Source organism: Eptesicus fuscus, chromosome 15, assembly GCF_027574615.1.
Source record: "Eptesicus fuscus isolate TK198812 chromosome 15, DD_ASM_mEF_20220401, whole genome shotgun sequence".
Classification (NCBI taxonomy): Eukaryota; Metazoa; Chordata; class Mammalia; order Chiroptera; family Vespertilionidae; genus Eptesicus; species Eptesicus fuscus.
In genome coordinates, this window is record NC_072487.1 from 78,161,837 (window position 1) to 78,174,901 (window position 13,065).

At 70.1% G+C, this 13,065-nt stretch overlaps 1 protein-coding gene across 1 annotated transcript; it reads left to right on the forward strand.

The window, feature by feature from the left end:
* The first annotated feature begins 1,324 nt into the window (after nucleotides 1-1,324).
* Nucleotides 1,325-13,029, forward strand: AGPAT2 (1-acylglycerol-3-phosphate O-acyltransferase 2). Its single transcript, XM_054727506.1, has 6 exons — nucleotides 1,325-1,755; nucleotides 9,063-9,196; nucleotides 9,836-10,011; nucleotides 10,487-10,582; nucleotides 11,486-11,558; nucleotides 12,288-13,029. The coding sequence occupies exons 1-6, from the start codon at nucleotides 1,574-1,576 to the stop codon at nucleotides 12,461-12,463; spliced, it is 837 nt and encodes a 278-aa protein (XP_054583481.1). The 5' UTR covers nucleotides 1,325-1,573; the 3' UTR covers nucleotides 12,464-13,029.
* Nucleotides 13,030-13,065: the final 36 nt, after the last annotated feature.

Sequence of the window (13,065 nt, forward strand, 5' to 3'; positions counted from 1 at the left end):
AGGGGGCGGCAGTATCGCCTCGGCAGTGGAAAGAGAGACAAGTAGTCTCTTTATTTTTTTGCTTTTTTTTTTTTTTTTTAAAGAATTCTTCATTGTTGAAAGTAGTACATATGTCCCCTCCGCCCCACCCCCCCCAGCCCGCCCGGCCCTCCCCACCCTGGTCTGTGGCCACAGGGCGCACATATATGGGTACAGGGTCCTTTATCGTTGATTATCTCCCTCCCCACTGGCCCATGCGCCCACGTCTCCCATCCACTCCTCGTCCGTTTATTTTGTTCCTTAGATTCCACACGTGAGTGTGACCATGTGATGCTTGTCTTCCTCTGACTGATTCCAACAAGAGGTCTCTGAGCGGATACAGAACCACGGCCCGAGGCCCGAGGCCCGGGAGCCCCCAGAGGCCGCTGGGAGGCTCCCTGCAAAGCGCCCGCAGGTGCGGAGCCCGCCCCGCCCCTCGGCCCGGGCACAGCGGCCACCTGTGCGCCCAGCCCCGCAGGAGCCGCACCTGCCAGGCCGGAGTCCCGCTCAGGAAGGGGGTGTCTCCGTGAGTCATCTCAGCCACGGGTCACCCCGGCCTTTGAAAGGAGGAAGAGGCGGGTACAGTGCCAGCGCCCCCGGCGGTGGGCACGTCCGAGCCCCGGCAAACGCAGGACCAGCCCGGCAGGTGGACAGGACCTGGGGGAGGGGGGCCACTGGGTCTGGAAACTCCAACCTGCTCTCCGAGGCCGTGGCCGTGGCCGCCGCCGCCCGGCTAACCGCCCCGTCCTCACGCCCGCTGGCCGGCGGCCGAGCTGGGACACGGTCGCCTGATATTTGCCACTGGCCCGGCCCCAGGAGCAGCCGGTGACACTGTTCCTGGCACCCAGCGCCCGCACCCTGGCCCCGCCCAGAAACACGCCCCATTCCAGCTGCTCCCCCTCCTAAATGGGGGCGCCCCCAGCACCCTTAGGGGAGGCCGCCCAAAGGCCGGCGGGGTCTCCCTGAAACTGCTCGAGGGGACCTGCGGGGCAGGCTGCCCGTCCAGAGCGCGGTCCACCGGCCGGCAGGGCGGCCGCCTCCCGGGGCCTTGGGAGCTGTGGTCTGGGCGCGGGGGCGACGGTGGCACCGGGACAGGAGGGGAGGCCCGGGCTGTGGGGGGCGGTGCCAGAGTCCAGCCACCCGGCGGCCAGGACGCCGGGGCGGGGGGGCGGGGAAGGGGGGGACGCGCGCCCCGAGGCTAGGTGACCGGGCGGCGGGCAGGGGGCGGGGCGCGGGGCGGGCCGGTGACTCCGGGCCGGGGGGGGGGGGGGGGGCGGGGCCGGGCCCGGGGGCCGGCGCTGGAGGGGGAGCCGCGGGAGGGCGCGCCGCACCTAGGCGCTTTCCTCTCCCCACCCCGCGCCGCCCCGCCCCTCGGTCCTCGCAATAAGGGGCGCGGGCGGGGCGGGGACCGGGGCCAGCCGCCGGCAGCCGGGAGTCGGCTTCGCGCCCGCGGCCGCAGCTCAGGCTCCGGGGAGCCCGAGGCGGGGAGCCCGAGGCGGGGAGCCCGAGGCCAGGCCGTCGGGGCCCCGAGGGCGCCGCCGAGCGCGCACCCGCCATGGAGCTCTGGCCGTGGCTGACGGCGGCGCTGCTGCTGCTGCTGCTGCTGGTGCAGCTGAGCCGCACGGCCCGGTTCTACGCCAGCGTCAGCCTGTACTGCGCCCTCTGCTTCTCCGTCTCCATCGTGGCCGCCGCCGTCTGTCTGCTGCGCCACGGCGGCCGGACGGTGGAGAACATGAGGCAAGGGGGCCGGGCCGGGCGGGGGCGCCGGCGGGCGGGGAGCGCCGGGCCGCGCCGGCTTCCGCTTCCCCAACTTTCTTCTCCGCTTTCCCTCCTTCCTGCCCCGCCCGCGCCTCTCCGGGCTCCGGGCGCGCGCGAGGGGAGACGGCGGCCCGGGAGGCGGCCGGGGGGGGCGGGGTCCCGGGACCTGGCGTCACAATGTCCCCGCGTCCTTGCCGGGCGGCCCGGCCGGGGAGCCGGCGCTGACGGCTTTAAACGGGTCCCTGCGCCCGGCCGAGGGCGTGCGGGGTGCGGGGTGCGGGGTGCCGGGCGGAGGGTGGCGCAGCTGCTTTGCGAGAGGAAAGGGCCCGGGCCACGCGGGGAAACCGAGGCCGGGACGGCGCCACACCGCCCCCTGCTGGGCCGTGCGCGCCGGGGCACCCGACGTCCCTCCTTCACCCCTTCTCCCGCCCACCTGGCACCTGGTCCCCGGCGCCCTCTGCCCTGGAAGGGGAGGCTCTGTGACGGGGCGGGGGGGGGGGGGCAGGGTTGGCCCTTGGGGTCCGGCCTCAGTCCGGGGAAGGAAGGGGTGGCGGCTGGAATTTTCCTCCGGGAGCCGCCCGGGCCCCAGGAGCGGTGTTGGGGCGAGGGCAGGGCGTGGAGGGGCCTCTGGCCGCCGACCGAGGAGTCGAAGGCCTCTCGGGTCAAAGGCTGGGGCGGGGCTGCAGAGAGGGGCTCCCTCTTGCCCTTTCACCCCATTTGTTTTTCTTTTCAATGAGCAATAAACGCGCCTGCCTGCCTCGGACAAACCTCATTGGCTACGATGCTGCCACTGCGCAGAGCTCACCCCATTTTGGAGCGACACTGCTGTGGCCGACATCGCTCTGTGGGTTTTGCAATAGCCTCTTGGCTGTGACCTTGTGTGGGGACACTGGCCGTGCCCCCCACCACCCAGTGGCCACGGGGCAGTGGGTGAGGGGTCCTGGCCTCGGCCGTCTCTGTCCTTGTCCCGGGCAGGCCCGTGCGCCAGGACCAGCCCTCGCTGCATGGGTCCCAGGCCCCTCTTCAGGGATTAGTGACTGATAGGGGGCTCCAAGTGGGGGCCCTCCAAGTGGGGGTGCTCAGTGAGACTGTGCCCCCCGCCCCATGGCCCAGGCAGTGTCTTAGGGAGCGGCCCAGGGAGCCAGGCCCCGGAGGCCCGTCCAGCCGCAGTCTTCCCAGGCGAGTGTCCTCTGGGCGGGCAGGGAACAGCAGGTCCCGTGCTGGGCTGGCCACCCAGGGCGCTGCCCCAGGCTCCATAGAGGCTCCCAGCTGTCTCTGCCCCGGACGGCTGGGCCTGGAGGTCAGGAGGTCAGGAGGGGTGCTGGGTCCAGGGCGCTGGCCTGTCTGGTTCAGAGGCAGAGGGGGCCCTGGGGTGCAGGGGAGCTGTGCTCAGAGCTGGTTTCCAGCAAGAGTGACGGCAGGTCCTGGACGTGACCCTCCCCCTCCCCCTGCCCCTCCCCCGCCGTGTCATTGGTGGCCTCTTGCTAGCGGCTCCCTTGTCTGTTAAAAGGCCCCACTGGCACTGTCAAGAGGAACCTGACTTCAGAGCCGCTTTCCCGGGTCAGGAGGTCAAGTCCAAAGTTTCTGAGCGGTGGTTGGGCCTGGCAGGCCCTCTGCGCCACCCTGGCCGGCCTTGGCCGAGGCTGCCTGGCCGGGCTCTCCGCAGCCCCCGGCCCCACGTGGGCCCCCCGCCTCCCCCGAGGTTCTGTGCAGCGGGGTGTCCTCCTCGGGACCCTGGGGGCCCTGATGGTGCTTGGCGGGAGCCCCCTGCCCCTCCCTCCCCAGGGAGAAGGTGGGCCTGGGGGCCCGGAACCCACAGCCTGTACCCCAGACCCCACAGGGCGGGTCGCAGTGATGACTCCCAGCCACGGCAGGGCAGGGCGGGGGACTGTGCACCTGAGTTTGCAGAGGGGTGTGGCTGTGAGGCTGAGAGATGAGGAGGTGCTGGGTCCCCCTAGGGGCTGGGCCAGGCCCAGGAGGAGGAGGTGGAGGTGTGTGTGTGGGGGGCTGAGCCTCAGGCTCCTCCGCCCCTCTCGGTTCTGAGTCCCGGGTGCCGCTCTCTCCAACCCCACCCTTGCTGTGCTCACTGCCCCCCAACGGCCATGTCCGGAGCCCCACTGCTCTGCGTGGGCACCCGGGGGGGCGCTGCTGTTTAGCCTTGAGTTCTGAGGGTGCTGGGAGCAGTGACGGGGCTGAGACCAAGGGCCCCTTGGGCTGGGGGTGCCTGTGTGCAGCCGCCTCCTTGTCCTGGGAGACAGGTGTCCTGTCGCACCCATTTCACAGAGAAGAAGGTGAAGGCCAGGGAAGCCGTGTGGTGGGGTCGGGTTCAGCGGAGGATCAGGAAACCCCAAGAGCGGCTCACCCAGAGTTCACTCTCTCAGGCACCACGGGAGCCCCAGCGGGCGGCCTGGCCAGGCAGCTCCCAGCTCCTCTGCCCGCTGTTCTCGGGGTCCCGCGGGCCACCACAGGACCGAACCACATGCTCTGCGGCCATCCTGCGGCCAGGAGCTGGGCCATGGCACTGAGCTGCAGAGACGGCGGTGCGGGGCTAGGCCTGTGTAGGCTGTGCCCACGCATCGAGGTGGGGTCTTGTCGATGCTGCTCCGGGTTTGACCTCCGAATGGCCAGCCTCTGAGCCCGTGCTGCCGGGGCCTGTGTGGCCCTGGGCGGGGGGGGGGGGGGTGCCTGGCCTCGAGGGGACGGCCACCCTCGCTCTGCTGGGACCAGCTCTCCCCTGGGCCTGGGGGCCGGAGCTCCCAGCAGCCCCCGAGGCCCCGAGATGCTCCTCAACGCGGGCGGGCGGGCTTCCCGGATTCCCCTCTGCACACCCCCTCTCAGCACCTGGGCCTCTGCACCCCCACACAGCCCGGTTCTTGTCCCCTCCTGGTGCCCCAGCTCACATGACACTTGTTGGAAAACACCCCAACTCTGGCAGGTGGCTTCGCCGGGGCCTCCCGTCCCCTGAGCAGATCCGGGGCTCCTGGCGGGCTGCCCCCACCACATCCCTAGCTCTGGGGGCTGGCCGAGGGCAGGCACACCATGGCCAAAACCGCTAAGGCCGAGGGCAAAGGTCACAGGTAGTCTGGCTTGGCCTTGAACTGCCTCCCAACCACCCGAGTGAGGGGGGAGGGGGCAGCAGGGGGGGCGGCGGCCGTGGGGGCGGATCTGCTCCCATTCCCTTTGGGCTCCTTCCTGCCTGGGGCATTGTCCGTGTCTGGGAGCGCCCAGGGCCCCCCTTGTCCCGGGGACCCCAGCCTCGGCGAGCTCAGCCCCTCTTTCCGCACTGAGGGAGGTCAAGGGCACTGCCCGGGTTCCCGGCTGGTGAGAAGGGTCCGTCTGACCGCGAGCTCGCGAGGGCCCAGCCGTCCTTGGCCGGGCGCACCTGTCCCAGGAGGCTGCGGCGCGGCCCGCTCTGGGTCCCGCGGGCCCGGCTGATGAGAAGGGTCATGGCACCCGTCTGCGGGGCAGCAGCGGCTCCTGAAAACCAGGAAGGGGCCTCGAGGAGCCGCTGCCCGCAGGCCGTTGGGAAGAGCCTGCTCTGGGGGCCGCCTGCCCTGCCCGGGGAGCCCACCCCAGTCACCCCGGGGCAGTGCTTCCAGAAGGAACGCTGTGCTGGGCACCCTACCCCTCTCCTGGGCGCTTGGTCTTCAGGCGACCTTGGCCTCACCCCTTGGCCTCCCGCGGGGCACAGGGTCATGGTGTTGGGGGCTGGGGGGTGTGTGGAGGGACGGGGCGTGTGGCCATGTCCCAGGCCGGCACGGCTGTGCGGCAGTGGAGGCTGGCACGCAGGAAGAGGCCCCGGGGGGGCGGGCGGGGGCAGCCTAGATCCGTGGTCAGCAAACTGCGGCTCGCGAGCCACATGCGGCTCTTTGGCCCCTTGAGTGTGGCTCTTCCACAAAATACCACGGCCTGGGCGAGTCTATTTTGAAGAAGTGGCGTTAGTAGAAGTTTAAGTTTAAAAAATAGGGTCTCAAAAGAAATGTCAATTGTTGTACTGTTGATATTCGGCTCTGTTGGCGAATGAGTTTGCCGACCACGGCCTAAATGACAGGTTGGTTGAGGTTCCCGCCAGGAGAGCGGCAGAGCCCCCCGCCTTGCTGCTGGGGGCTCAGGGGGCTCGGAGGAGCGCGTGGAGTCTTGCAGTGGGAACTGGACCCCTTGCCGTCCCTGAGCCGCTGCCCCACCCGCTGGTTAAGAGGTGGGTTCTGGTCCGTCCTGGCTTCCCTGCTGTGTGACCGTGGGCAGTCACTTCACTGCTGAGCCTCAACTTTCCCATCTGCAGGGTGGGTATGGTGAGGGTATGGGCCTTGTGGGTTACTGTCAGAGCAAATGAGGCTTCGGGGGAGCCCTGGGCACACAGCAGGGGTTCCGCTCAGCCCTCTGCCCGGGCCCGGTGGCTCAGGGTGGGCACTCGGAAATGTCTGCTGTTAAAATGACAGCATGTCCCCCCCGCCACGTGTCCACAGGGAACCATGGAAAAGGGGGACACGGGAGGGGGAGGAGCGGGCACCCACGTGATGTGGCGTGGAGAAGGGCTCGTCCCGAGGACACCGCGCCTTTCCCCCTCGGCTCCCGGAGGCCAGCTGGGCGGCTCTGTAGCTGTGAGAGTGCCGTTCCCGGGACTGTCGAGGGCTGCTGCCTGGAGCCCGTCCCCTGCAGCTCCTGGCCGCCCCGCTGTCTGTGCCCCCTGAGCCTCCGGTCCTGGGAGCACCACCTGGCTGGGCAGAGAGGCTGGGGGGCGGGCATAGAGGCTGGGGGGCGGGCGGAGAGGCTGGGGGGCAGGCGGAGAGGCTGGGGGGCAGGCGGAGAGGCTGGGGGGCAGACTGAGCGGCTGGGGGGGCAGGCGGAGCGGACCCTCCGGCCCCGCTGAGGGAGGCTGATACACAGTATCTTCCCTGGTTCAAAACTTGGAGTAGACGCAGATACAAAGGGAATAGGAAGTCCTGGGGAGGTGGTGGGGCTGGCGCAGAACGAAGGGAAGACCGAATGTCACTGGAAACGGTGAAGAAACGTGTGAGTGTATGTCCCACGTCTTTTAAAAAGAAACACCAAAGCCAGCCGGGCGATCCCACCACCAAGGGCGCCGTCCTTGCCCGAGGCCTGAGGGTTTGCGTGCAGGAGGCGGGAGCTGCCCTGGGAAGCCAGGGGTTGCAGGCGGGAGCCCCCTGTGAGCAGATGCAGAGCTGCTGTCACTTCCTGGCGCAGGGGCTGCGAGATGGACCCTTGTGACGATCACACCCCCCCCCTCCCGGGACAGGAGTTCCAGATCCCCTAATCTAGACCACACGGGTGTGCCGCCCTCCCGCCCGTGCTGACAGCCTTCCTGCGAGCAGAGGGGGGACCTGAGGGCGTCCGCGGTGCTGCCAGCCCCCCCGCCCCCGGCTTCTGCTGTGCCCAGCTCTGCCAGCGTCTCCCCAGGCCATTCCCAACCCCACGCCGCCTGCCACCTCTCCTCTGTGCCAGTCGAGGGTGAGAGGCGATCTTGTTTTGACTGGCACGTCTTCCCGGTGAGACGGGCCTTTCCCGTGTGTGTGGGACATTTCCGTGTTTGTTTTGTTAAAATACGTTTTTATTGATTTTAGAGGAAGGGGGAGGGAGAGAGACATCAATGAGGAGAGAGAATCACTCATCAGCTGCCTCCTGCATGCCCCCCGGGCCCCCACTGGGGATTGAACCCTCAGCCCAGGCGTGTGCCCTGACCGGGCATCGGGCCGTGACCTCCGGGTTCATAGGTTGATGCTCAGCCACTGAGCACGCGGGCCGGGCATTTACGTGTTCTCTGTGAACTGCCTGTTGGTTCACACACACACACCCCCCCCGGCCTCACGGAGACCCGAGACGCTGCCTTTTGCGGGTGAGAAGACGAGGGCCCCGGTGCCCAGGCCGGCAGCCCTCCCCGCGGGGCCTGTGGCAGGTCCGGGCTGAGCCGCTGAGGCTGGCAGCTGAGGAGGAAGGCCCGGGCTGGGCTGACCGCCGCGCCTTCCCCGAGCCTCAGTTTCCCCATCTGCAGCATCAGACAATGAGACGTGCCCGCTGTCCCCAGCGGTTGAGGGTCTGTCAGACTCAGGAGGCCCCTCCTGTGACCCTGCTCCGATGAGGCCCCAGGAGGAGCCAGATCCACAGACAGGAAGCGGGCAGGGGTGCGGGGCTGGGAAGGGTGGGTGGGTGTCTACTGGGGACGGCGTCCGTTTGGGAAGCTGGCAAGTCCTGGAGAGGATGAGGGTGGTGGGGGCCGCGCCTGGGTACAGCGGGCAGTCCCTCCTTCCCGCAGGCCCGGGGCCGTGGGCGCGGGCACAGGGGTGCTCTGGGAGAACTGGGACGGGTGGGAGGGACTCAGCCCTGCAGGGAGCCCTCTCGCAGCGAGCTCACCCTGGGCTGTCACCGAGGGCCGCCCCCTGCAGGCACCTGTCCCTCCAGGTGTGAGCACCGCGTCCCCGCAGAGCAAGGCGCGAGGCTGCCCTCCCTGCGTGCCCACACTCAGCCCGCCGCCCAGACACAGCTCCGGGGCGGCTAGGGCGCGGAAGGCACGGGTGCCCCGCGCACACCCAGTCACGAGGTGCTGCTGGGACGAGGCCCCTCAAGCCCCGGGTGGGGCAGCCGGGAGGGGCACGGCATCGACTCCACAGCTTTCTCCCTGTGACCGTGACCGTGACCGTGACCGTGACCGTGACCGTGACGCGGCGAGGCCACCTTCCCGCCGTCTTCTCTGGGGAGGACCTGGCGCTGCTCCGAGGCTGGCACGGCGTGAGGGGCGGAGCCTGGGCGCTGCCCACAGGGCGCCTCCTGGGCCTCCCGTGGACTCGGAAGTAGCTTTAGCTGCTCACGCGCTCCCCACTCGGCGCCAGCGCTCACTTCCGGGTGTGGCCCTCTTAGGGGGGCCTGTCACCTCCCCGACGGGTCGCGGCCCCTGGAGGGTGTGGGTGTGGGGCCCGGCCTCGAGGCGCGCAGGGACCTCTCGGGATGGGTGACATGGCTGAGAACCACACCCAGCCTGTCTGTGGGGCTCGGGCCCTGCAGCCCCCCTCCAGCGGGCAAGGGGTGCAGGCTGAGGGCTGGGCGGCTCCTGGGATGCAGACGGGGAAGCAGGGCACCCCTCTTCGCTGGGCATCTGCCCCCAGAGGCTGGCTCCCTCCTGTCTGGTCGCGATGGCGGGAGGCAGGGCAGCCTCCGTGGCCCCCTGGAGGGAAAGGCCGCGAGAGCGAGGGGGGGTCCCCGCGTGTCTCCTGTACCCCACCCAGCGGCCCTCCGCTCACTGGCACCGTCTCCCCTCTCCCCTCTCCCCTCAGCATCATCAGCTGGTTCGTCCGGACCTTCAAGTACCTGTTCGGCCTCCGCTTCGACGTGAAGGGTCGCGAGCGGCTGTGGGAGGACCGGCCCTGCGTCATCGTGTCCAACCACCAGAGCATCCTGGACATGATGGGTGGGCGCCGGGCTGGCGGGGCATGATGGGTGGGCGCCGGGCTGGCGGGGCATGATGGGTGGGCGCCGGGCTGGCGGGGCATGATGGGTGGGCGCCGGGCTGGCGGGACATGATGGGTGGGCGCCGGGCTGGCGGGGCATGATGGGTGGGCGCCGGGCTGGCGGGGCATGATGGGTGGGCGCCGGGCTGGCGGGGCATGATGGGTGGGCGCCGGGCTGGCGGGGCATGATGGGTGGGCGCCGGGCTGGCGGGACATGATGGGTGGGCGCCGGGCTGGCGGGACATGATGGGTGGGCGCCGGGCTGGCGGGCCTGGTCCCTCGGGGAGGTGGGGGCGAGGCGGGCCCAGAGGAGCTGCAGGTGAGGGGCCTGCGCCTCCCTCCAGCCACAGGCCTCCCACTGGGGAACGGACCGCGGGCCACAGGGCCCTCCTCTCACCAACAGCGGGTGCTCTGTCCACACCCCCTTTCCGGGCAGGAACCGGCTCAGGGGCTGGATGACCTGCCCTCGTGGCCGGCGGGCGGGCGGGCGGGCGAGACTCCAGGCGAGCCTGTGGGTGGTCGGGGGCAGGCCGCTCCCTGCTCCTTGGGGTGGAGGCCCCAGGCGCTGAACCCCTCCTCCCCCGCTGACCACGCGACAGGCCTCATGGAGATCCTGCCCCCGCGCTGCGTGCAGATCGCCAAGCGGGAGCTGCTGTTCACGGGGCCCGTGGGCCTGATCATGTACCTGGGCGGCGTCTTCTTCATCAACCGGCAGCGCTCCAGCACCGCCATGAGCGTGATGGCCGACGTGGGCGCGCTCATGCTCCGGGACAACGTGAGTGGGGCCGGGCCTGCGTCGCGGGGGCGCGTCGGCTCCGGGCGGGACGGGGCGGGTGTCAGAGCAGCCGCACAGGCCGCTCCCTTGGGCTTTTAACCACATCGGCAGCCCGGCCGGCGGGGCCCAGGGGTTATGCGTCGACCTGTGAACCAGGAGGTCAGGGTTCGATTCCCAGTGGTCGGGGCACAGGCCCGGGCGGCAGGCTCCATCCCCAGTGGGGGGCGTGCAGGGGGCAGCCGATCCACGGTTCTCTCATCATTGATGTTTCTCTCCCTTCCTCTCTGACGTCAATAAAAATTATTAAAAACAAATAAACAAACAAAACCCCACATCGTCGGTGCCTGCCTGCACATTGCACGCCGGAAGGCAGGGGGCAGGGCTGCGCTGGGAGGGGTCCCCGCCGAGCCGCGCCGCGGGCTCCACAGGAGGGGAGGGCACGGCCCCCCCCACAGCCCCTCCTCTCTCCCCGCAGCTCAAAGTGTGGATCTACCCCGAGGGCACGCGCAACGACAACGGGGACCTGCTGCCCTTTAAGAAAGGCGCCTTCTACCTGGCGGTCCAGGCCCAGGTGCGCAGGGCACGCCCTCCCGGGGCGGGGGGCGGGGGGGCGGGGGGAGGGGGGGCGGCGCTGGGCCTGGGGTGACTGCAGGTTAGGCCGGAGCCTCTGGTGCTCGGGGACCCTCCTCCTGGGCCGGGGCAGGGCCTCACCACCCTCCACCCCCGGGCCGGCTAATGCCATGGGGTGCGGACGCTGGCAGGTGGGTGATGTCACTTCCCTTAGCTGGTGGCGTGGGGGAGGGGTTGTGGGAAAGGGGGCGGTGGGGCTGGGACGGGGGTGGCCAGAGGCCGGGCATCATTTCCTGTTGTCGCCCTCCACCTCCCTCCGGGGCCTGCTAGACCGGCTCCCTGCGTTCCCAGCCCCCTCCCCCCTCCCCCGCCCAGACCTCTGCCGGTGCCCAGTGCCCGGGGAGAGGTTAGGGCTCTCCGACCGACCGCAGGGTTAATGATTAGCCCAGGCGCCATTTCCGCCGCTGCAGGCACCAGTGCTTTCCAGGAGCACAGCCGGCCCTGCCCCCGCCCCTGCTGGTGCTGCCCCCCACCTTCCCGGGATGGGGCGAGTTGGGGAGGGTGGTCAGGGCCCTGCCCCCTAGGAAATCTTAGGACCCAGTGGGGGACACAGAGCTGAATCGGGGGGACATGTGCCAACCTAGGAAGGCTTCCCGGAGGCGGCGGCACGTGGGTGAAGGAGTTCAGAGTGAGTTTATGGCCCTCGGGGCCACTCAGCCCAGACAGCATGTCCCAGGCCTGGGGTTCAGCGTGTGGCAGGGCTGAGGCGGGACAGAGTACGTGCCTGCCAGCCATGGGTGCTGTGGGCACCCCCGGGCGAGGGGGCAAGGCAGGCGCCCCGGGAGCTCGCCCTGGGGGAAGGGGGGTCCGGCCCTTCTCAGGAGGCTTGTCTCCCTGCGCACAGGTGCCCGTCGTCCCCGTGGTGTACTCCAGCTTCTCCTCCTTCTACAACCCCAGGACGAAGCTCTTCACCTCAGGTAGCGCCCGCGCACGCGGCCTGTGCCTGCCGCGCCTGGCCCGCACAGAATACAGGTCCCCCTGCCGGGTGGCTGTCGGCCAGACCCGCCGCCACTGGGGCGGGGGAGGGACGGGGGGAGAGGTGGGGGGCGGAGTCTAGAGTCTTGGCAGGGCCTGAGGTGAGTGGTCGTGGGCCATGTCCCAGGGAGGGAACGGAGGCTCCCAGCAGGTGGGTGGGTCCAAGTTCACACACAGGCCCAGGCTGTGCACGCAGCTTGGGGCTCAGGGTGGGCAGCCCCGGGCCGAGGGGGCTTCCGGGCCAGGCCCCACCCCCAGGGCAGCAGCCTCCCAGGCCCCCCCACGCCATGGGCCTCAGAGCCGGGGGCCTCTGCCCTTCCCTGCAGACCCTGCACCTGGTCCCCCGTGGGAAGGTTTGAAGGGCAGCGGGGCGGCCCCCGAGGATGGCAGTGGAGCGTGGGTGGCTGCCGGGGAGGGGCGCGGGCACCCTCTGGGGGGTGGAGCTCTGGGCCTGGGTGGTGCTGAGAGGGGGGCACACTTGCCCACACCCCGGTGTGCGCTCAGGAGCCGGGGCGACCGGGTCAGTTATTGTAGCTGCGAACCAGCCACGAGGGGGGTCGCAGGGCCGAGCGGCAGGGGCGGGTTCAGCTGGCGCTGGGCCGCGGGGAGCCAGGGCCGCAGGGACGGTGCCCCCTCCCCCCCCAGGCCGCTGACGCCAGCCCCGCCCACAGGCACCATCAGGGTGGAGGTCCTGGACGCCATCCCCACCAGCGGCCTCACTGCCGACGACGTCCCGGCGCTCATGGACACCTGCCACCACGCCATGCGCACCGCCTTCCTGCGCCTGTCCAAGCCCCGCCAGGAGAACGGGGCCGCCTCGGAGCCGGCCGCCCCGCCAGCCCAGTGACCGCGCCTGCAGCCGGGCGGGACCTGGGGGCAGAAAACGGACAGAGGCCCGGCCCCGCCCGCCCCGCCCGGGCCGCCAAGCATCCTCTCCCGTGTCCCGGCCCTGTGGCTCGTGCTTTCCTTCGGCATCCGGTCCAGGTTGCCGATGTCCCTGCAGGGCCGCCGGGCCTCCCCCAACGCCGAGGGCAGAGCCCCAACACGGCCTGCGCGGACTCCCCCGCCTGCATCAGGCTGGGGCGAGGCGGCCGCGGGGCGCGAATACTGAATCAGAACTGCACGTGGCTTTTTCGTTGTGCTTAATCCTCCCCCAGGATTTTCTTTCCATTGATTTTCAGAGAGTGGAAGGGAGGGGAGCGACAGAGAGACACGGCGACTGGTTGCCTCCCACATGCCCCCCCGACCCCCACACGCCCCCCGACCCGGGCTGCGAGTTGAGCCTGTAACGGAGGTGCCTGCCCTCGACTGGGACCCGAACCTGGGGCTCTTCCGTCCGAGGGCGGCACGCTGACCACTGAACCACCAGCCGGGGCGCACAGGGCTGTTTTTATAAATGGACTCTTGCAAGTGCCTGGTGAGCTGTGGTCACTCAGAGGGTGGGCAGGG